At 49.5% G+C, this 24,287-nt stretch overlaps 3 protein-coding genes across 4 annotated transcripts in view; 1 reads left to right on the top strand and 2 right to left on the bottom strand.

The window, feature by feature from the left end:
• Pex23 (tectonin beta-propeller repeat-containing peroxin 23) overlaps nucleotides 1-24,287 on the top strand; it is a 75,339-nt gene that overhangs the window by 39,532 nt on the left and 11,520 nt on the right. The window lies entirely within an intron of this gene.
• LOC149348894 (uncharacterized) lies at nucleotides 2,750-10,524 on the bottom strand. The gene is made up of 4 exons (XM_089585935.1): nucleotides 10,323-10,524; nucleotides 8,378-8,754; nucleotides 6,885-7,190; nucleotides 2,750-2,911 (listed from the first exon to the last, which is right to left on the bottom strand). Exons 1-4 carry the CDS (start codon nucleotides 10,363-10,365, stop codon nucleotides 2,771-2,773), a joined length of 867 nt encoding a protein of 288 aa, XP_089442061.1. The 5' UTR covers nucleotides 10,366-10,524; the 3' UTR covers nucleotides 2,750-2,770.
• Nucleotides 21,912-24,250, bottom strand: LOC149348893 (neprilysin-1-like). Its single transcript, XM_089585934.1, has one exon. It carries the CDS (start codon nucleotides 24,248-24,250, stop codon nucleotides 21,956-21,958), a length of 2,295 nt encoding a protein of 764 aa, XP_089442060.1. The 3' UTR covers nucleotides 21,912-21,955.

Here is a 24,287-nt window from a genome sequence, read left to right as displayed (position 1 = left end):
TCACAGCTCTTAGCGCATGCAAATAACCGTCGAGCATAGTTTTTTCGCGGGTGGAAAGGGAAGCACTCTAGTCTGGCCTGCTGCAGTGAATAGAAAGTGGTCTTGTTAGCCCAATGTGGTGTACTTTTGAGTTGTGAGTGTTACCGGTAAAGTTTTTGTGTTAGCTCAAGTTCCAGGATATTCAGGTAGCTCCGGTATGAAAGCAAACAGAGGACAACTTTGTTGTTACTTCTGCAGTGAAGTTGAAAATGTCTTGTGGGCCATGTCCGTCAAGAGGAAAACTGTTTACAATAAAAAAAAGTTTTGAAAAACAGTACTCCTGTGAAACTCAGTCGGGTGAATTCACTCGACATCCTTCATTTCATGGATGGTAACCCTCAGACTGGCACCGTCACTTTGTGGATTTTTCCGAGGCCTTTGTCAGTGTTCTGCATTCGAGCCTGCTCGCAGAACTCTACTGTCTAGGCATTCCTGTTAATCCTATTAAGCTGTATTGATAAGTTTTTTCAAGGGCACATGCAATTGACTTCAGGCAGGGATCACCGCTAATCCCTTATCAATGTTACATAAGGTGGCCCCCAGGGTGCTGGCTTATCCCCGTATTCATTTACATCCGTGACCTTCAGTTCGAACATAAAGGCCAAGGTAAGACCATTTGTGGCTATTTGCGGACAACTGTCATCTATAGCCCGAGTTGTCGTCTCACCGATAGCCATCTACTGCAGAAACACATTGATACAGTAGCCACATGATGCGACAAGTGGCCCATGCCTTTTAAACCTGAGATAAATGTCATGAACTGTTGTCGTTCTCTTGCCTGTGCACTGTAATTCGGCATGCATAAAGCATTAACAGAGTCCCTATTGCCCCATTGGCAACCTATGTTGAAACAGGATGCTCTGATGCCTTACGTATCGGATTATATCTGACGAAACCTAAAATCAGCATCCGAGTAAGCGGCGGGCATGGCCTTTAAGTGCTGACCAGGAACGAATCAGCACTTTGCAAGACCGTGCGGTTTTGTATTAAGGGGGGACACTGGTCTTAGACCTATTTTCCTTATTTTTAGTCTAATCCTAATGAAACTATACCACCATGCTCAGTTTTTTATACTGATTTCAACAATGAAATGACCTTTCTCATAAATTACTCAGTTCCCAAGATAATTAGTTTTAATGAGTCATTCATTAGTACCTCGGTGCAAAAAAAACTGTTAGATAAAAAATAATTTTGAATCCATGGCTACATAGTATGGTGAGTAAAGAGTGCAATAATCAAAACCATTGTTCCATTTTACCCTCATTAGTAATTTTACAGCACTTGGAATATCAGTGTTCAAGGTGTGAATGTAATGCATCGGTAAACATTGCAAAGTTATAAATTTTTCAAGTGCGATTGAACGAATCTGCTTCGATTATTGCACACACTGTGCCTTCAGCTTCCCTTAACAAAAAGTCTGACATCTATATCTGTCCTAGATGTTGAGATATCGACATACTAAGACAGCCAGATGTCCAAAATTATCATGCCATTAAATTGTCTACTCCTGCATATATTCAACGCACACAATCATCTGAATTTAATATTATGGTCAAAATGTTGGTTTCTTGAAGGGAAAAATTTGCACAGTTGGAGAATAATAGCTGTAGATTCCACAAATGTCACTTTTTAAATCGATTTTTTGGTCATTTTTTGGTCTCAAAGACCAGTGTCCCCCCTTTGAACAACCAAACAAACTCCTTGAAGCAACAAAAGAAAGTTCTCTTCTGACAACACCCCTGTCCCCCCTCCTCTGGGGAACATTCCACTCGGCATCCAAGAAACGATAAAAGAAAGCTCTTCTGCCTGCCCCGATTCAGCTGCACCTCCCGTTTCGACAGATTCCGCTCTGCATCCACTTGTTCTTTGCGTCCCCTTTCTGAAACGAGAGAGCGGAACACACAATCACTGCACTGCACTGCGTCTGCCTGGACCAGACAGAGCTAAAACGATAGGGTTTCTATTTTTATATGCATACCACTAACGTTGTAATGCACTGATTGCACCAATAGGTTGATGCACATTAATTTTTCCACAGGCACTATTATGAGTCCTGACTGTCCGTAAGGGTGAGGCAGGTCTTAACGCGAGATGCGTATCATCTCAGCCTGCTGCTTAATGGGACAGTGAGGAGAACTTGAAGTTGGCCTGTTATGATAGATAGCTGCATTCTAACGGTGGTCCTTTCGCTGAAAAATGGGGTGTCTAGGAAAGGCAAAACAATTTAGTACAGGTGTCGCCACTTTCGGCCGATTTTGCGAGTAAACTGTAGTGTGTTGACATTTTTTTGGGTGGTAATACCAGAGGCAAGGATGCACCGCCATTTACCTCTATACAGTGATCACGGAGTCCTTGGGAAATTAGGGAAATTGCCACACAGGGCAATAATTCGAAGTTTCTAAGAGTGCTTGGAAAATGTAGATCGAGTTCCAGTGGTAAAGTACGAGCTCGGATTGCTCTTCAGTGCACCTTTAACCTCGATAAGAGCTTAACCTGAGTCTAATATCGTTGCCAGACGTGCCAATGACCCAGCAAAGCAAAACCATGATCAGTCTAAACACATGCTTTCACACATCTACTCGGTTTAAATAGTTGAAACCCTACCATTTTTTTTTATTTGAGCAAGCATTTGGGTCATACGGGGCTGGGCCTCGGGGCTCATTGATTGCACAAGTAAACTACAAATAAAAACTTTTTATGTGTTAATTGTGGTGTCCATAAGTCATTATTCTCATGAACTACCGGAGAAATGGAAACTGTGCACAGGACATGCACTCACCCAGTAGCGGCACGGTTCGTTGTCTCTGTTCTGCCTCAGCCGGGTGTCGGTGGGCTTCAGGCGACACCACTCGATGCAGTGGTTCACACGGTCCTGCACGAGCGACGGTGATGAATAACCGCTTTAACTAACTACTGTATGCTGACTGGTTTACATTTGTGACGAATTCTATAGTGACAGCAGTTCTCTCGGTGATTTCAGGTGAACCAGGCCACTAACTACAAATCTGGGGAAAGACGCCATTCCCACTTTGAGTTGTTCGATTTGGCCTTGCCTCACCAGCTGCTAGCCATCCTGGTTAGCTTGGTTAGTAGAGTGACTGCCCTAAATGGGCAGTGGTCTCAGGTTTGATCCCCAGGTCAGGGCGAATTTTTCTTTAACTGCAGACCTTTCGAGAAAGCTGTGTAGTTTTCCTTTGTAACCATATGGCTGCACTCAGGTTGATGCTGATGAGTAATTACTCCCTTATTAAAATGTGATGAAAGATAAAACTTACCTGTGCATGGATTCATCACAGCGTATGGGTAAGCTGTTGTGTAATGTTTTATGCACAGCAGTATGGGATTTGATTGCATCAGGACAGGCTGGGCGATTGCAAAAGAGAATGGAAATACAGTCGACGACTGAAAATTCGGACGCCTGATTTTTCGGACATGCTTGATTATTCGGACTTTTTCGCGGCACCGCGACATGGCCCATAGAGCCAATGTGTAAGAGCGCTTGAAATTTCGGACGCACCGCAACTGACCACTCGATTTTTCGGACCTCGTTCGCACTCGCCCCCAGTACCCAAGCCGCCATATAATGTGTACGGTGGAACCTCATTAATTCACACATCGCGTGTGGAAAAAAAAATAAAGTACGACCCTTATATGAATTTATACGGTATGCCGCGCGGCGAAATATAGTCATGAGAAGCTTCAGAATGTGTGCAATACAACTGGCCGCTTCCTCCGGCATATTGGTGATTTTTTCGGTGAAATTTGATTTTCCGGACTGCCCGATTTTTCGGTCGTTTTCGCGGTCCGTAGAGAGTCCGAAAATTCGGTCGTCGACTGTACTGATTGGGGCCTCCCTCCTTCAGTCTAAAACCTCAGACTGATGCTCTTGAAGAAAATAAGTACCGCAATCAAAAAAATGCTCTCCTTTCTTGAATAGTTAGTAGCTCAGCTTGTTCCGTGTAACGAGTTGATTGCATTGTCACAGAATCAGGCCATAATTTCAAGCAGCATGCTTACTTTTGTCATGTAAATTAATGCCTCTATAGTTGGATACTACTTATATCTGCAGTGAATCTCCGCCAACATTCAGAACCACAGCACAGAATTCCTCCACGACAAAAAAGTAGTCCGTTGTTAAAACTTTTCTTGTCACCTAAACAAGAAGCTAATCACAAGAAAAAACTTAAATGCTCTAGAATTTTGAAACTTGGCTTGTTTAATAAAGTTAAAGATTAAAAAGCTGATTTCATTTACTATAGTTGTATCCTACTATAGTTTGCTTTTTTCTGTGGTGATTAGTGTTACTCTACGAATTTCAATGCTGATACGAGGATAGAGCTTTGGACCATATACATTCGTGTCGCGACAGTCTTCATTGAGCATTGAATGTCTTCAGTATGTGCTGATTGCTGCCTTTGAACTGAGCAGAATTAGCTTCACTGTTGTGGGAAACAGGCTGGTCTGACATGAAGACTTTGCACAGTGTGCACATGGTGTGGTGCCTGACCTGGTGGTAATCGAGAGTGTGTAAGAGGCACCATTCCCCAACCTTCAAAGGACACTTGCAGTGCAGCCTGTCTCCTCCAATGGAAGGAATAAAACAATTGCTAGAACACTGCCTCCTCCCTTGAAAAGCTCGCAAGCTTGTCATCCTCCTCCATCCTGAAGATGACTACAAGGGTGATAGATATTCCGTCTCCTCCTCAGAACAGTGTTGACTCCTAGTGTCACATGGGACTTTTGAGAATGCCAAATTTTGAGCTTATTTAGTTTCTACAAATACCTACAGTGCCCATGGCTATCATTACAGGGGGCTATTTTCGGACCCAGACGCCAAGGTAAACAGAAGAATGCAAACAAAAGTATGAAATCAGCTGCTACATTAAAAATGATACAAACTGCTAAATGAAAGGGCAAAGCAGGCTGAATGGTACGGCAAAACAGCGCTGACGTCAGCGCTGTTTTGCCGTACCATTCAACATGAACCAACCAGCCCGACTCAGCCCTCTCCTCAAAGCAGGCTACTCACATTCAATAGAAAGTGCAAAGCATCCAATCGAAACTTGTTGCACAAAGCAGAAAGCAGCACAATAGAAATGCTACCTAAAGCACATCAATGTGAGATCTTCTATAGAAGACAAAAAATAAATTGTTCAAATCACTTCATCTGGGAGCAAATTTCATTCTTTAGTTATTTGGGGAAAGGATGAAAACTGAAAGTACAGTCATGTGTAAAAGCCAGCTCTGAGGTGCCTCTCAGAGAAGAGAAGGAAAATGCTCCATGGTGGAGGAGTGCGCAGCTCTGCACGACACAAAGAAGGCTTGTTGCTGTCGCGCGTTCGGGTTTCAGCCATAGAACGAGCAAGACAGCTGCATTTCAGCCATCAGTCCTATCTTTAACTCTTCATTAAATGTTCTTTATCTTCCCTGCAAAATGGAGTTCATATTCTCGCACAGTCCAACCAACCGACTGGCCGGTTCCTTTGACCTATGTGATTTGGAAGTGTTCTGAGCTTTTTTAGAAGTGCCTCACCTCTTAAAATAAGGAGGCTGTTTTAAGCATAAGCAATGTAATTTGCACTGGCTGGCAGGGAAACTTATGGTTTTGTTGTTACCAACTACTACAGCCACTTTTGCCGTTTTTCTCAGTGATAGTCCTATATATAGTTCTTACTGTATAGACACCCTCAGGCAGGGCGTATTATTTTTATTTCCTTTTTGGTTGCCCCAACCTATTCTTTGTATAGACACCCTTGATGCCTCCCTAGCAGTACATCCTCAAAATGCTAAGTGCATGCTCCCAGGGGTCAGAGCATATCGAAATATTGAAGTCGCGAGAAACTGCATTCCTTCCTTCCACGCTGCCAGATATTGAACAAACATGGCTGCCACTGCGTGGTGTTCCCAGCACAGCGGTTCTCTGCTCCTGTGTGCTAACCTTGATAATAAATCTGATAGTAAACATGTAGACTAACATAGTTGGTAAAGTTGGTAAAAGGAGCATATTTCAGCATCATGCATTAGTTCAGAAGGCATTGAGAAGACTATTCTTGCAATGGATGTCAGCGGCAACGTGTGCATCACCGCACATTCTGCGGGGTATCAAGGAGCCATTGGAAAGTATGTGTATCTACATTTACGAGAAAAGTTGGCTCTCATTGTGCTGGTAACATGTGCAGCGGGAACCACGCCACTTATAAGGCTGGCGGCACATGGGAAAACGTTTTCTATTAACTCTATGTCATCCTGATACCCCCGTACAGTCTAGGTTAGAGCTACTGTATAGGTTCCCAAAGTTTTGTATCACGATCACAGGGTCGAAAAAGCATCTATGCATTGCGGAGAAGCCAACACCTTCGCATCGTTTAGCTAGCACTAGACTGCTGCTGACAGTCCATTGGGAGACGTGCTGTTCTCGAGCTTTGCGGCAGTTAGTTTTGTCAGAGTGCAAAGTGAGGTTTCGCAGAAAAAAATATGTGCTAACTGTTAAAAATAATACGCTTGTGACTTGTGGCGTTTACAACAGATGGCGGCACACATCCACATAGCATGTATTTTTGTTCGTAACTCATTGAGGTTGCTCTTGGTGCAGCCAGTGCATTGTTGGCAAGCTGTACGATTCACCGCAACATTAATTTAGCTAGAATAAAGCAAGTTCGGCAGCTAAAAACAAGCGGATTGAGCCTGCACTCACTCTATCCGCTGTACCAAGTCTGCCTCCTGTATGCGAGAGTTACAGCTTTCCGTCGTAACTTGGATGCTTGGGAGAGCATATGGTAGACCTATGCACAACTCTGGGAACCTCTTGTGGGACCCTAGTCTATGTAGGCCCGCCCCATACTCACGACGATGCAGTCCATGCGTTTCCGCAGCCTCTGGTCGTCCCGAGCCTTTTCCGATCCGAGGCGGTCTTCGACGCCACTTCCTGCTCCTCTACTGTCCACTGGCTCCTCTGCGGGCTGCTTCTCCCTGCGGTGGTCCGCGCCGTAGTTGCCCCCGCGGTCATCACCACGGTCGTCACCGCGGTCGTCACCGCGGTCGTTCCTACGATTGTCGCCGTCGTCGTCATCTGTGTAGGGGTCGCGGTGGCTGCTCCGGACGCGCCCTCCCGATCGCCGGTCGCCGCCCTTGTCGCTGTCGCCTCCGCCTCGCTGTGCCCGGGGAGAGAGGGTGCGAGGTACACGGTCATACGCCACTCAACGTGCGTTCCCAGTTCGACCTTTTCAATGCCAGGGCTTTCGCTCTTGATGCGTTCCCACCGCCAGCGTGACTGCAGGATCGTTTGTTAGAGATGTTCAAAAGGATGTATAGGTGGGCGAGTTGGTGGCGTTTTATTCATGTTGAGAAGTCCGGACAAAGTGCGGAGGACATGAGTGCGGATGCGAATAGTATTGGAGGCCTATCATATGGCTGAAGAAACCGCCACATGCATTATCTAACCTTCAGTGGTGCTCGCTGACCAAGAGATCTCTTATTGAGTAGTCCCCTTGATTTTAGAGCGGTGGTTGTGGTGTTGGATTTGTTCTATTCCTGGTGCGCTTTGCACATATGCGTTATAGCCTCACATAAAATTCTGTGCTGTGTAAATAGAATTTTACTTGCAAGTATCTCTCTTCTATCGTCCTTCTTGGCACTTTCGTTGTGCCAACTGCCATGCATGCATGTGTGCGACAAGATTTTGACGGGCGAGAAATCGAGTGCAGCCTAGCTCCTTCTTGCATCCCTGTTTAGCTGGCGGCAGATGGTCAGTTTTTCCGCTGGCAGATGTAGATTCCATACCGATTGCACTCGCCGCCGGGATCTCCGCCAAATAATGGGCCGCGACGGCAGACTGCATTTCTTAACTTCTACGCTGACCTTCTCTTCATGCAAGACTGCGGCGGAAGCCTCAAAACCGCAGCGCCCCTCTAGCGGTTGCTTCGCGAATGACCGAATGAGGAGAGATGAAAAGGAGGATGGGAGGAGCAGGAAAGGAGAGGATCGAGATGTCAGGTGCGTTTTACCATTTCGCTATCGCCACCACGTCTTAATTGTACCCTCGAAGTTACTCAAATGTAGTCAGCGATTTGCACGTTGTATTGTTTTACAGTGATAAGATTTAACTTTACGGAGGTACAGTTACGTTTTCCTACGAGAATTTCCATGCCTTGTCAGTACAGTTCAAAGTTCGGACACATCTTTAAAAATTCGTTTCCGAAACTACAGGACAGGATCCCCGAGAAGTAGCCCTTAAATGCATACTGCGTTGAATCAATAGCTTTCAACCGAAGCTGGTGACGTCACGTGACGAGCAGTCGCATGCAGCGCCGCGTCTGGACAGCTTGGCGTGTGTTCGTACCGTATTCCCGCGCTTGTCATCCGCGTCATCTTCGTCGCCGTAGAGCGTGTCGCCGGCGTCAACGTCGTCGTCTCCGTAGCTCTCGTCGCCTTCGTCGTCGGCGTAGGCGGCTCGGCCGCCCGCTGCCGCACGGTGGGCGACCGCGGGCGCGTTCTGGCTGAGCCTCTGCCCTAGCTCCGGGTTGGAGCCGGCTTGCTGCTGCTGCTGCCTGCGCAGTCTGAGCATGCGCAGCAGCCTGGCCCTGTGCACATTCTCCAGGCGGTCCCTCAGGGCCATGTCTCCGATGACGTCAGAGGGACGGCGGTATTGGTCGTACTCCGCTATATCCGCTTCGGCTGCTGCTTCTGCCGCTGGCCTGTGGCGCTTGGCAAGGGCTCCTGAGTGCGAGGGCGAGGCGCGGTCACATCGCGTCACTTGTGATCGAAGACATGAGAATGACGACGATTTGGTATTAGTTGGCGCCAGGGCAACTCCGCCCTCAGAGATAGCTGTAGGGATGGCTTAGTGCAAAATGGTGTGTGATGATGGTTTGATTGGAAGTTAATGGGATTGCAGTCGATTTGCATTGTTTCTCCTGTTCAGACATGGAGACAAGATGTAAGTGCGAAAGACTGCGCGGGACGAGGGGCGGGTGCGGAACAGCCGTTGCTGTCAGTCCCCCGCCCGGAGGCCAGCGTAAATTGCGGGTTTTTGTTTTTTTTTTGACGTTGAAGTTTTCCTCAAATAGATTTCTTTAGCTTGCCGAGTATCAGGATCCCGCCCACCGCCAGCGCGCACGCGCTGATTGGTCACGATGGGGCAGGCGTGCGCACAGCTGCTGGGTACATGGCGCCCTCAAAGTGATCTTCGCATGCGCACTGACGGCGCGCGCGCCCCTGGTACTCCAGTAACATTAAACGGTACCATGTTACCGTTACCGGATTACCGGGAGCCCGCCCACCGCCAATGTGCACGCGCTGATTGGTCCCCAAACGGCAGGCTTACAGGCAGCTGCCGGGAACCTGGCGCCATCTTGCGAAGTAGAACGTTCTTGCGGGCTAGTTGGTTCATTGCAGAAAAAGGATATTACTGCTCGAATGGGACACGACAGGAAAACGAGGAACAAAAACTGCGCCTGTGTTGTCGTTTTTGTTCCTCGTTCTCCTGTCGTGTCCCATTCGCGCAGTACTAACCTTTTTCTGTCATCTGGTGCCCTGAAGGCGATTTGCGCGCGGGTGGCAATGAGCTTAGGACGTGGCGAAAGGCAGGGGGCAGTATATTGCATGCCTCACTCTGGGTAGCCACATGAGCCTAGTCGTGCTGCAAGTAGGATGCTGTCAATGGACACCTCACTTAGTTGTCCATTTATTGCCTCCGTTATGAAGAATAGCGCGGCAAAACTCCGCCTCACTTCGGTATTGTCCAGTCGTTGGTCATGGCCGAGAGAGGATGGTGGGGTGGTACGTGACATATCTCTCTGCAGGCTGCGTTAGCCTTGCATTCAGTACACCGGCAATTCTTTTGGCCGTGCCTCATAGTAAGAAAACAAATGATTTCTCTTTCTACTGGCCTGACGTCCTCAAAAAGCTCGGAGAACAGTTTTTCTACCACTCGTCGCTCAAGTCTTGCACCCTCAGAGGAGCACAACGCGAGCGGCGTTGTCCACTGGCACATTCCGCCTCCTGAGATTTCGCGCCTGTGTCTCACGCTAAAAGTGGGGACTCACAAAAGCAGAATACCGCGCATCTCCGCAACACCGCAATTCAAGCACACAAGGGGCGTGACGCAGTGAATCTCGCGTAGCCGTATACCGGCGTATCCCCCCCCCCCCCCCGAGTATTGGCGGGCTGCAAACCCTGAGTTTGCTGGGGTGACCTCAGCTCGGCGAATGTTTGCGCGCATCACGGCGATAGCCGCGTTCCTTCGCTGGCTGGGCACCGGGTGAGAGCCGCGGGTTGTCGCTTACCGGCAACGCAGAGGAGAAGGCAAACTTTGATGAGGAGGTGCATGTCGCCCGCTTGAAGCGCCCCCGTCTAGGGTAGCGGGCGGGTCTCTCGTTTAGCGGTCCCTGCTGACGTGAACGTTCGGAGCCCGTAGCGTGTGCGGGGCTGCCGCGCGTGGTCTGTTTGTCGTCGTCGTCTTCGACTTGGCGCGGCTGGCGGGGGGATTTTTTCGTCTTTTTTTTTTTATGCGAAGCATACTAAAATAGCCCAACCCCGCTCCTCGAGCGCGGCGGTGTCGTTACCATTGACCTTTCGTGTCATACCACGTGATGCGTGACGTCACAGCAGATGAAAAACGTGGAGAAGATTGCAAGGGGGGAATCATATAAGCCCCTTCTGGGTATACATAACAATCTCCAAAGAGGAGAAAGACCAATATTGTATAACGTGCGGGGAGAGGGGCACTCTCGACCATGTCATATGGGAATGTGCTGGAAGCCCGGGCGCCGAGCAAAAGATAGAAGATAGAGAAGCCTGGGAGACCTTGCGGCGGAGCGAGGACCCCGCTAAGCAGCAACAAGCCATCCGCCTGGCGGCTGAGGCCGTGAAGAGACAATGTGTCTTCACCAGTTTGCGAGGCTCCTAAGTAGGGCTCCCTTAGGCCTGCGTGCCGGGGGGTCCAAAAAGGAGTCTCATTTCGGTGGAAATAAACGTTTTGATGATGATGATGACGGGGGCCCAACTCGCGCCGTCGCGCGAGGCGTCGCGACCAAGGAGGACCACGTGATGCGTGACGTAACGACATAGGAGAAACGGGGACCCAGCTCGCGCCGTCGCGCGAGGCGTCGCGACCAATGTGTTTCCTGCTTCTGCCGCTAGGTGCGCTGTAGTGAACATGTGATGCTGGAGCGGCGGTATACAAAGGGGTGCGCCTGCCTCTCGCTTCCTGCCTCTCGCTTCCTGTCCTGTATCTGTCCTCGCTTCGGCGAGCGCGGCTTCGGCCGCTTATCTGTTTTTATGCGAAGCATACTAAAATAGCCCAACCCAGCTCCTCGAGCGCGGCGGTGTCGTTACCATTGACCTTTCCTGACCTCCATGTCATACCACGTGATGCGTGACGTCACCGCAGATGAAAAACGGGGGTCCAACTCGCGCCGTCGCGCGAGGCGTCGTAACCAAGGATGACCACGTGGTGCGTGACGTCACAGCAGATGAGAAACGGGGGACCAGCTCGCGCCGTCGCGCGAGGCGTCGCGACCAAGGAGGACCACGTGATGCGTGACGTAACGACATAGGAGAAACGGGGCCCCAGCTCGCGCCGTCGCGCGAGGCGTCGCGACCAATGTGTTTCCTGCTTCTGCCGCTAGGTGCGCTGTAGTGAACCCGTGATGCTGGAGCGGCGGTATATAAGGGGGTGCGCCTGCCTCTGCTAGGCGTACACGGGATAGAGATGCCTCCTGGAGACAGGGCTGCTCGTTGGAATGAGAAGCAAAAGTTGCGGCGTGCTACAGAGACTGATGAAGAGCGTGAAGAACGTCTAGCCAAGCGGCGTGCTCGATATGCAAGTAGGCGACAATATGCTTCGCATCTGACTAGGCTTAACCTAAGCTAAGCCTTAACCATTTTTTACGTGCGTATACTTTCTTTGGGCTGAGCTGATGGCGCGGTGGTCACTGCGTGACGTGGCAGTGGACACACAAGAATGGGCCTTCCGTGGTCATGTCATCCCCCCACCCCTCCCCAACCTCGGACAGCTTTGACCACGTGACACAGTGCGTATGCTTGACAGCCCCCTCTCTGTGGCCCAGCTAGATATCACTCTTGATTGGCTGTGTGATGCGAGCAAGGCAACTTACTGCTCCGCAACGTCCGTTACCCACGGACAAACCAGTCATCGCAGCAAAAAGAATTGAAGACGTTGGCCCATAATAACCTTAGCGTCTTCGAATCCTAACCGTCACGATGCATCAGCGCCGTTAGTTTGAAGCGCTGAACAAACGTTTTGCGTCGCTGAGTACTGGTACCAGGCTACCAGCTGTATGGTGATGGATTCGGAAAGTGATTTCTGTTGTATCCATTAGTTTCAGTTTCGGTTTTCAATTGATGGACAGGCTATTTGCTTGTTTGTGTACGTGTACTTGTTGATCAGCTGTTTGTGTCACGTGCTTGTCTGTGAATAGTGCGCATGGAGGAAAAAACACTAAGGAGGGAGCGTGACGTCACGCGGCCAGCGTTCGCAAGCCGAATGTTTACGAAGCCGTTTTCTCCCTCAGTTTTTCGCTCTCCGAGTCTGTCCTTTATGTTTTGATTCTGGTATGTTTTAGTGCGCGCGTTTGTGCGACCCGCGGCGCGGGCGTCTACAGCAAGGAGGTTGATCTACAGTCAGTCTGCCGCGCTAATCTGCGCATGCGCGCGCGCAGCGGGGCTAGATTTTACCGCACGCTATCACGTGGTGTGATCACGGGGGGACATACTCTTTTACTATATCTTTACTTGTTAAGACTAGGCTTCACGGTTGTCGCCGGCTGCTCCCTCCTCAGTTTTTTTCCTCCATGCTTGTGCGCGTCCAATAAATTGGTCACAGTTCATGTTGAGCGTGGTCTCTTCGTACGGCCGGCTCGGCCCATACTACAATCCCGACACGTGGTTTAATGTGCACGACAAAATTTGTCAGTACATGACAGAGTAGCGCAAAATATTTTATTTATTATTTTATTTATTGATATATACTGCGATCTTTTACAAGACCTTCGCAGGGTGGGCACACAATCAGGGTGTCGAACCGGAACCGAACCCGAACCCTAAACCGGAACCGAACCCGAATTTTCGCCCGGAACCGGAACCGAACCGAACCCATAATTTTTTAGCCATCTTGGAACTGAACCCGAACCGGAACGATTCAAAGGAACCGTTCCGAACCGGTTCGGTACCCGGTTCAGCCCCATTTTTTTGCATCTCTGCATACGTCTTGTTTCCGGACAAAATGAGATGATCTGGCGCATAGATTTAACCACCCGTAGCTGTCTGCGCTGGGAAGTGCGATAATGGTACCCATTATATGCGACAGCAAACTTACAGGAAGTCTGGGGCCTGGGAAGATGCCTAATTGACGCTTTTGTAATGTACTACCGCCAATTCTTTGTACTTCAGGTTTATGTGAAATCTTGAGCTATTATTCCTCCCCTTTTACATATTTGCGTAAATCTTTAATCAAATTGTTAGCACTGCTCTAACTCAATGAAGAACTATAGACACCAAATTTTTGCTTGCGTGCTTTCTTCTTTCAAACGATGCATTAGACATTGGTGTACACGGAGCACCGCGTGGTATTTCACCAACACATAATAAATAATTTATATTTGAATTTCTTCATGATCCTGTTTCGGTTTCACCAACATAACGATGGCTGTGACGTGTAGAGGAAATTAGGTCGCGTGAGGTGCAATAAAATGGCAATACGACTGCTGATACGTCGTTCGTTGTGATTATAGGTCTTGAAGCCAGCTGATTTAAGTGCTAGAGTGAGTCAAAACAACGCATCAGTGTTTGTATTAGTTTTCTCGTGTCTCACGTGACTTAATGTTGATTTATTTCTTTATTTATTTATTTCAGAATACTGCAGGCCACTGCTTGGCCCAAGCAGGAGTGAACTTACATTGTTACATAACCAAAAGAATAAAATTATTCAATATTAGCAGCACACGGATACCAAAAGAATAAAACCAAAAGAATAAACTTATACAATGTTAGCAGCGCACGGATATCAAAAGAATAAAACCAAAAGAATAAACTTATACAATATTAGCAGCACACGGATACAAAACATACATATAAGCAATATTAGCAGGGAAGTAGACGATTTAACGCATCAGAAAAATTTTCCGAGGAAAAAACAGCTTCCGGTACCGAATTCCAATCTTGCACTGTTCTAGGGAAAAAACTGTATTTAAAAATGAGTTTTGGCGAAAAGAGGAATAAGTGAATGTTCATGAACGTTCCGAGTCCTTCTCACTAGAGGACGCTTAATGCACTCCGGAAGCTTCAGTTTATTTTTACCTGTTAAACTATTAAACAAGAATACCAATCTATTAATATTTCGGCGGATTTGTAGTGTAGGAATGTTATTTGACATCATTAACTGCGAGGGAGAGTCTTCCCTTTTGTATTTTCCGTATATAAACCTAACCGCGCTTTCCTATTGACTTTTTCAAGGACCATTATGTCCTTTTTCGTGTACGGGTCCCACACGACTGAAGCATATTCAAGTAAAGACCGCACACAAGTTTCGTAAGCCAATTTTTTCATGTGTGCTGGGACAGTTTTTAGCCTTCTTCGTATTACAGCCTTTCTTAGCTTTATTCACATCACAGCCATCATTCGGTTGATGAAACCGGGCAGCATAGAAGAAAAAATTAGTTTCTAAATTATTTAGTGGCAGTAGGCGAATACCACACGGTGATCCATGTTTTCTAATATCTATGGCGTCATTTGAAAGGAGAAACACGCAATAAAACTGGGTGTATCCCGAGGCCCGCTAAGGGTCTCAGTAAATCAGAGGAATGTCACCTTCGCAGGCTACAAACTTTGTCTTTCAATAATCCAGCTACGCTTCACGCCATTGAGCCCGAGTCCTTTTCGGCACAGTGCAAATTTTGTGGCCAGAAGGCAAACTTGTACCACATGGTATGGGCTTGTCAGAAAAATGACAGCATTGACATCATAAATCAGCCAACGCGGGAGGGCTGGGAGGCGGCCCTGTCCAGCTCGGAGCTCGAGGAACAACGAGCCCTCGTCGCCAGAGCACGGACAGCGGCTTTCACCAACGGCGTCCCGGACTAGGGACCAGATCAGCCTTCCCTTTAACTAAGGCATTGTGCTTTAATAAACGTTTTCATCATCATCATAGTCATTTAAGCACCGATTGAGAATGCCTTCCTTTTATTTGCGTCATTTCTCACAAATAGATGAAATATTAGCGCGAGGATCCAACAACGTTGTGATGGTGGTTTTTGAGGAAAGGAAATGGCGCAGTACCTGTCTCACTTCTTGGTGGACACCTCAACCGTGCCGTAAGAGAGGGAGGAAGGTGGGAGTGAAAGAAGAAAGAGAAACAGGTGCAGTAGGGGAGGCCTCCGGAATAATTTCTACCAGCTGGGGATCCTTAATAAAGAGCAACTGCATAGGTTTTAGAAATCGACGAGCTAAAAAGGGTCGAATGTGTGAAAATTCCAGGTAAAGTATGCGAAGTCCTTTTGGCCTAGCATTTGAAACGCTGACGTAATCACCAATTAAAATTGGGACGGCCTTCAAGCTTCTCCGCAGCGTACAACGCTAAGTGGGGGACACATGAAGACGTCATCGAAGGTATCGGTACATTTCCAACTCATAAACGCCTGCTTTGAAGGAAAAAAACCAATGCCACCGAAGGCAAAACCCGCCGAACGTTGTTTGGCCGCGTCCAACCAGGCGCGGCAGGGCGTGGCTGACGGCAGCGGTAATTCGAAATCATACCTTCCATGACGTCACACTAAACTTCCCCGCGCTCCTCCATTATTTTGAAAAGTGCAAAATTTAATCGTCGATTACGTCACTATTTTAAATGGTAGTGCAAAAAAACAGCATGTTTTACCTACAGCCTATATAGATTTGAATCCTTGAGTATCTCGATATTCTCAAAAGGTGGCGCAGTGCCCTTTAACGTGCACGTCCCGCGAACATGAACTGTGAAGACCATAATGGCCGGCGCCTGGCGCGGGCGGAAGCCCTGGCCCGCCACTATGGGTCGAAACCCGGCGTATTTTACGTGGATGCCTCCGGCCCCCACCATGGGGGATGGTACACGGCCGCAGTCGTCCACCAATCCAAAACAGTGAACGGCCTTACTTTCCGAGCCCGTGACATAACACACGCGGAGGAGGTCGCCATTGCGTTGGCTGCATCTGATTCTAATTCAAAAACAATTATTTCCGACTCGCGAGGGGCATGTCGGTACGTCGAGCAGGGCTGGGTGCCATATCTAGCCTACCGCATTCTCCAAAACAGCGTCTACACCGGGGACCCCGCGCACCGGCGTATCGTTTGGGCTCCTGCTCACATGGTCGAATTCTCTATTCGACTCCTTATCTCCACCTACGGAAACAAGAGGAGGACACCCTTGAGGTAAACCTTCGCAAAATTGTTAAGCGTGCCCTTGACCTCCCCATCACTACTTCAAACAGCCGGCTTATGGCTCTTGGGGTGGTGAATACTTTCCGGGAGCTCCGGGAGGCGCACCTTACAAACCAGTACACGCGCTTGTCGCTAACGGAGTCGGGTCGCCGCCTTCTTGCTCGACTCCATATCCAACACACCCCTCCAATGGAAGACAGGTTTCGCATCCCGGAACTGTGGAGACGTGCCCTCCACGTGCGGCCTCTTCCAGCAAACATGTCACATGAAGACCATAATGGTTGGCGCCTGGCACGAGCGGAAGCGCTAGCCCGATATTATGGCAACAAAACAGGTGTATACTACGTGGACGCCTCCGGCCCTCACCACGGGGGATGGTACACGGCCGCGGTAGTTCACAACAGCAACACAGTTAACGGCCTAACTTTCAGAGCCCGCAGTGCAACACAAGCAGAAGAGGTCGCGATTGCTCTCGCAGTCTCACATTCCAATTCAAAATACATAACCACCGACTCGCGAGGGGCCTGTCGGAATGTCGAACAAGGCTGCACTCCCTTCGTAGCCTATCGAATATACCAAAACTGCATACGGGATACGGACCCCGCACACCGTTACCTCATATGGGCCCCTGCTCATCAGGGGTTGGCAGGAAACGAGGGAGCAGACGCAGCCGCCCGCGCGCTCTCTCACCGGGCTGTTTTCTCCTTCCCATCCGATCAGGAACCCAATTTTAATCCGGTCTATACATTCAAAGATATTACAACATATTATTAAAATTGTCATCGCCTTTACCCTAGCCCATGTAAAGGCCATGTAAAGAAGGTGGATGAACGGCTCCTTCTCCGCCTTCTCACCAATACATTGCTGTGCCCGGCAGCGCTAAAACATTTTGACCCCTCCTTTAGCGGCAGCTGCCCACACTGTAGTGCAGTGTCTTCTGACACTTACCACATGATGTGGGCCTGCCCCTCCAACCCCGCTATTCCCCCCATCCCCAACCCAACCCGGGAGGACTGGGAGGCGACCCTGCTCGGCTGCCACGACTTACAGGCCCAACAAGCCTTAGGCGCGCCCGGGCGGCGGCAACCGCCACTGGGGTCCCATACTAGGGACCTCCACCTAGTGTTTGTAAGGATCGGTCTCTTACGGGCTGATCCAAACATACCTCCTGCTCATTCGTAATAAATGTTTTCACCACCACCACCATGGACCTTGAGGGAAATGAGGCAGCTGACGCCGCCGCCCGCGCGCTCTCTCACCGGACATTCCCATCCGACCCCGACGATCAGGAACTCGAATTCACTCCCGCTTACTCCTTTAAAGACATTGTTTTACTTTATCAATCTGGCCACGGTCTTTATCCCCGCCCGTGTAAAGGTCTCTCAAAGGCGGAGAAGCGGCTTCTGCTTCGCCTGTATACCAATACTTTGCTGTGCCAGGCAGCTCTCAAACACTTTGACCCTTCTTTCTCGGGCAGCTGTCCGCACTGTGCGAAGAAGTCTTCGGACATTTACCACATGGTGTGGGCCTGCCCCTCCAACCCTGCTATCCCCCCTCACCCCAACCCAACCCGGGAGGACTGGGAGGCGACCCTGCTCGGCTGCTCTGACCTGCAGGCCCAACGGGCCTTGGTCGCGCGAGCCCGGGCGGCGGCCGACGCCACTGGGGTCCCGAACTAGGGACCTCCACCTAGTACTTGTAAGGGCTTGCCTCCTCTGGGTCAGCTCATGCAATACCTCCAGTAGTGCATGTGTAAATAATTTTTTTCCACCACCATCGCCTCCGTAGAAACGTGTCCCCCGGGCTCGAACCCGGATACACCGAATAAGTAACCGAGCGCCGTAACCACTGAGCCACCGCAGTGGGTAGTGCAACATATACTTTTGTAGGCGCTCATTGTCTCAGACAGCAGGTTCTAAATAAAACCCCTCACGATGCAGGGCAACAAAGAAAAAAAAATGGCTCAATGACTGTGGAGCTTGGCTGCTGATTCTAAAAATACAAAAACCAGCGTGCTCTGTCGCACGCCGAAAATCCCCAGTTGATCTCCGTTAATTTGGAGCCCTCCACTACACCGTCTATCCTATAGCCTCAATGTCTACTCGACACGTTAAACCTGCGATATTACTACTAGTATTACCAAAAGGAGGATGTATAAATTGGTGCAGCTGTTTTTTTTTCTGGAATCCGCATAGTCCTGTTTGCAGCGACTGAAATAATCAACGAAAGGCGGGTTCTTGGCAACGGTGGAGATGCACTAATAAGAAAAAAAAATTAAATACCGGATAATCAAAAGGGCAATGCGGAAATATATGCGCTCGCTGGCATGCGTTAGTGATCACGCCCAGAAAGCATAGCTGCCAGAAAGGGGTTGTTTGTAGTTTTGAAAATAAATGCGTGAAACAAATTGGTGGACAAATGGTGCACGCCAGATTAACCACTCTTTATCACTCTATCAAGGGCGCAAAAAATTCTGTTGACGCAAAGGTTCCCTTTGATAGCGCCCCAGGAAAAGTCTCAAACATTCAATGTAGTGCAAGTATATCTCCTTCCTCGCACAATGCTGCACTTGCAAGAATGTTGCAGCTGAACGTCGGAACAAACATGTTGCCAATTTATTTGGTTTGGTTTGGTTTATTGGATTTTAACGTCCAAAAGCGACTCAGGCTATGAGGGACGCCGTAGTGAAGGGCTGCGGGAATTTCGACCACCTGGGGTCCTTTAACGTGCACTGACATCGCACAGTACACAAGCCTCTAGAATTTCGCCTTCATCGAAATTCGTCCGCCGTGGCCGGGATCGAACCCACGTCTTTCGCGTCAGGAGCCGAGTGCCGTAACCACTGAGCCACCGCGGCGGGGCTGCTGACATTTTGTGTCCGTGCAAAAACGAAGCGTTCTCAACCCATCCAAGCATGCGTTTTTATGATACTATTTTTATCAGAAGAGAGGAGGTTGACGTCATCATAATAAGTCAGTGTCGTAATTTCTTATTGCATTATAGTGAGAAGCCACGATTAGCTGTGTTTTTGAAGATACTGAGCTATATGGGTTCGGGATATATAACGTGAGTCACAAAGGTGGTGTCGAATAGGTGATTTAAATAAAATATGTTTGGTAAGTTCTGCAAGTTAGGGAGAGCATGTGCTCCCACGAGGCTCTCGTTGGGCGGCAGATGGGCGGTGGAGGGATTCTCGCACATTTTCTTACCATTTAGTAAAGGAGGGGTGACTGGCAAGTCGGTTTCGGGGCGACGGAAAGGTGTCCGTCTGTATGTAGGTACCGATACATGGCAGTTTCTGTTCTCAGTAGTGCGCGGGAACGTAGAGGGCGCGTGCGTCGGCAATCTTAGGGCCCCGTAATTACACTGCGTACAAGAAAGTCCCAACTGACTCAAGCTTCAAAAGAGACCTATTACTCGCGCAACTGGGTCTCCAAAATTGCTCACGCAGGAGGGTCTTGTAGATTAAAAAACCAACCGGCTTTTCGCCTTACACCTCATAAGGTGGATTATAGCGTATACATAGCCGATTTTCATCAATTTCGAGTTCATTTCATTTTGCGGCTCTTGCCGTAAATTCGTCTTTGCTGCGGACAATAAGTAAAATGGGTAAAGTGAGAACATCTCGCATTAAACAATTTTTCATGCTTAATTAACGCAGTAAACACGACAAAAGAAAGACTGGAGACGACACGAGTGCTGACTAACAGCTGGTTATTTTATTCTGGGAAAAGTATATAAAGGCGCAGGACTCAAGGAACAACCCTAAATACAGAACAAAGGTTAAAACTTAAAAACCATACTGCGCATGCACACCACAGTTGAGTCATGACGTTTTTTTCAACGAAATTCTAAGACTATCTTCCATATTAGACAGCAATCCGCTATCTCCTGGACCTCACACGGTTGACAAGAAAGCCTTACTCCTTATCTACCAAATTGATAGATGGTGAGGCAACACACTCATCAGCTTCCTTCCTGGTCATATAGGCCTCGACCAACTCCCTACTTATGCAAACAGGGTTATTAACACGACACTTGTCTTATCTACGGGGTAAGCAATCGTTGCACTCGCTGCAATGCAAAGCCAAGTTGTACGACACCGCTACTTTTTCACCCATCTGTGATGTTCGAACAAATGCTCATTGCTTACCCATTCAGAAAGACAAGTCTCCTGCTTATTCACTCAGATCGAATTTGTAGGGACATGGTGGAGGCCTTTATGATTAGTAAGGAAGCAGATGGGCGTGTTGCTTCACCATCCGTCAATTTGTATACAGGAGTCAGGCTTTCTTCCCAACTGTATGAGGTCCAGAAGATAGGGAATTGCTGTCTACTATGGAATGTAGTCTTCGTATTTCGTTGAAAAAGATGTCATGACTCGACTATGCAGGGCATGTGCAGTATGTTTTTTTTTTAGTTTTAATCTTTGTTGTTCTGTTTTTTGCATGGTTCACTGTGTCCTGCGCCTTCATACACTTTTCCTAGAGTGTAACAACCAGTTGTTAGTCGGCGTCTGTGTCGTCTCCAGTCTTCCTTTTTCCTGTTTATTGCGCTGCTTAAGCATGAACTCTTACCAGCTAGCCCAGTTTTATGTTCTTGTAAACAAATCTTTGCATTTTTTATTATGTATACCGATGTGCCGGAAAAATGAAAACGCATAGCAGGGTTGACAAACTCATCTGCGTTCAACTTTTTGTCCTGAACCCGTTTGAACCGGTTCGAACCGGTTCGGGACGGTCCGAACCGGTTCGAACCGGAACGAAATGGCCCTCTGGAGCCGAACCCGGAACTGAACCCGAAAGGCGTGAACCCGAACCCGAACCGAACCCGAAAAAATGCCGGTTCGACACCCTGCACACAATACATAAATTCTGGAAACAACAAAAACGACCTCAGGAACAAGCAAACAATACAAGTGCTCCTTCCGAAATATGGTGAGCCTAAAAAGAATGCACTGAAATCGCCTACGTTTTGACGAAGCCAAGCGCTTCAACCAGCACTATTACGTTAGTTACATTCTCGAATTTATCATGGCATTAAAGTTCGTACTTAGGAAACAACTTGATGCTCGTTCGCTGTGTATGAAAGGAACCAAAGGTTCGAGCGAGAGGTTTAGAGCCTTCCATATTAGCTCCAGAGACCTCTTTCGTACGTTTTCTTGCTTTCAGCAGCTCGCTTCATCTTCGCGTTTCGGACGACACACAGAGAGCGAGTCCATTAATGAATGAAATGTCCGAAGAAAAGTGTGTGTTCTCGCTATCCTGTCTTGTGTCCCGTAACTGCGCTAAAAGTTCCGTGAGGCGCTTTGCCGGAAAACACCAAAAATTCCGCGTACCGACTTTGTACACTGAACATACAAATGATGGGCAGATGATGTTGCTTACATTCGCAGGTAATTTAATCGCTGTTCGCTGTTTTCTACGTGATAGAGGTGTCCACTACGTTCTTATCGGCAGGTGGCAGTAAATATCACTATATTGTACGGTCACGGATAACCGGATATTTCGTCCTCATCCGCGTCGACCTGCTCCACGGGCAGGTCCCAGAAGGAGCACTTGTCGGCAACGTGCATCGGATCCCGCTTGGCGCACCCGAAGGCGTCGGCGAACTCCTTGAGGTGCTTCAGCGGGACGTTGCACCGGTCCTTGTCCACGTTGCGCTGTCCGCGCGCGTCCCCCAGTGACTCCTCCGGCGAGCACAGCCTGAAGCAGTAGTTCAGGTAGAAGAGCTGCTCCCTCGAGAACTCCAGGAACGCCGGCATCTTTCCGCGGTCGTGGAGGAACGAGCGGTGTCGCTGCGCGCCCAGGACAGCGGGCAGCGAAGCGAAGTCGGCCACGTTCTCTTCCGCGGTTCGCGGATCGACGCCGTAGGCTCGCTGCAGGCAGGCTACTTTGCCCTTGTAGTTGTTGAGGGCGTCGGGAGACCACCAGTTGTGAAGTTTGCCCTGGTTGTCCCTGTCCATCCCGCGAGAGTCGAACCCGTGCATGACTTCGCGGCCCACGACCGCACCGAGACCCGCGTAGTTGAAAGCCGTCCAGGCCCTGTCGTCCAGGTACGGAGGCCTCATGATGCCGGCTGTAACGAACACGGCGTTCATCTGAACGTCGTAGAAGGCGTCCACGTCCAGGGGCCAGAACGTCGCTCGTTCGACGGTCGTCTTGCCCGAGGACAGCGTCTTCATAACGAGCCTGGCCGAGGACCTGGCGGCCTCCAGCGACGCGGTCAGGTAATTCGCGTGCGTCGAGAAGTTGGCGTAGTGTTCGTCGAGCACGTGTTCGTCCAAGAGGAAGGCGGGCTTGGCTAGGACCTCGGCCATGGCGCCCATCTTCGCGACGGCAGCGGTGCGCGTAGCGTTGTCCATCCAGGGGACGTTGGCGAAGATGGCGGTGAACTCTCGCCTGATGTCCTTGGTCAAGGTCACGGCGGTTGCGTGCGTCCTTGCCGTGGGCGCCTTGGTCAGGTAGGGATAGCTTGCCGCGAGTGGCATGACGTCGGTGACGAACCTGAAGCAAGCGTCATTGTAACTCGCCTTGTTCTTGTAGACGAAGCTGGCCGCCTTGTAGGACGCTCGCGGAGCCAGCTGGCGGAGCAGGGTCCAGCCGATGAACGTGGGTACGAGCGTGGGCTTCGCGGTGTAATTGAGGATCTTGCCGACTTGTAACAGGTAGTGGCTGTTTGCTACGCTGACATAGTGGTCGACTTCCACCTTGAAGTACGGCTCCGTCTGCTTGTTGACGGCGTCGACCCACGCCTCGCCTATGACGTCCGGAATGAGCTCATGCAGCTCGCTGTACTTGACGACGTCCGGGAGGACTTCGTCCGTCTGCAGCGAAGGGATAATCTGCGAGTCGGCGTCGGCGATCTCGGTCAGCAGCTGTTCGGCGCGCGCAGACCTGAAGTGGGGAAGTACCTGCAGGTGGCTGATGAAGAAGTCTTCCAGCTTTCCCGAGTCCTTGAGGATGTTGCGCCAGAGGAACCAAGTGAACAGGTCGCCGTTCTCTCTTATTTCCACCGTTGGCCGTCCGCCTTCGTCCGCATTGGGGAAGATGTTTACTTTGAACAGCGTGTGGATTCTCCAGGTAAGGGAAAGCTCGACCACCGTCGCGATTATGCTGGCCGTGTCCTGTGGCTCCACTGCCGGAAACTTCGTGTAGGTATTCATGAACCCGGCCAGTTTCTCCGTCTCGGAGCGTTTTTTATCGACGACGTCTTTGCAAGACTCGAACATGAGCGCTGCCTTGAGCATGGCTGATTCGCTGTTCTTCTGTCTATGCACGGATGTGGGTGCGTGGTGATCTCTCAGCGCCTGTCTATCGACGTTGCCCTCTTGTCGCGTCTTGTTTGTATCGTCGAATTCCGAGGAGCCTTCGAGCCAGGTCTTAGCGGACTGTCTTCGCCGATGGTTCTTGGCGGCCTCTTCGAATGCGTCCAGGGCGTCGAGTAGCGTTTCCTGCTGGACGGAGTCGGCGACGCTGAATTTGTTTTTGGCGTGTTTGTGTATCCAGCCGGTGCAGACGAAGCGGTAGAAGTTGTCGCACGGCGCCACGGACCGGTCGATGGACTCCTCGAGGAGCCGCGTGTAATTGATGCGCTGTCGACCGCCGTGTTCCTCTCGGGGGACGTAGAAGAGCAGGTACCAGGCCAGCGCAGCGACGAGACCGATGAGGCATATGCTTCCGAAGCCGATCAGGCAGAGTTCGGCGAAGTCGGCCGTCACGAACTCCATCTCGGTCTCGCTCATCGAACTCTCCTCCTCTTCGGCGGCGACTTTCTGGGCCATGCTGGTTGGTTGTCTTTCTCTCGTCGTTGGCGCCGGC

The sequence above is a fragment of the Amblyomma mixtum genome, chromosome 4 (assembly GCF_055824585.1).
Source record: "Amblyomma mixtum isolate Tamu chromosome 4, ASM5582458v1, whole genome shotgun sequence".
NCBI lineage: Eukaryota > Metazoa > Arthropoda > Arachnida > Ixodida > Ixodidae > Amblyomma > Amblyomma mixtum.
This window is presented reverse-complemented; position numbering and strand designations above follow the sequence as displayed.

Bases quoted from the DNA above. Each gene is read 5' to 3' on its own strand.
- LOC149348894 (XM_089585935.1), bottom strand. From the start codon at position 10,365: ATGCACCTCCTCATCAAAGTTTGCCTTCTCCTCTGCGTTGCCG. The intron at 8,755-10,322 runs GTAAGCGACAAC...CCTCGCACTCAG, and splicing joins CCTTCTCCTCTGCGTTGCCG to GAGCCCTTGCCAAGCGCCAC. The intron at 7,191-8,377 runs GTACGAACACAC...CCCCGGGCACAG, and splicing joins ATGACAAGCGCGGGAATACG to CGAGGCGGAGGCGACAGCGA.
- LOC149348893 (XM_089585934.1), bottom strand. From the start codon at position 24,250: ATGGCCCAGAAAGTCGCCGCCGAAGAGGAGGAGAGTTCGATGAGCGAG.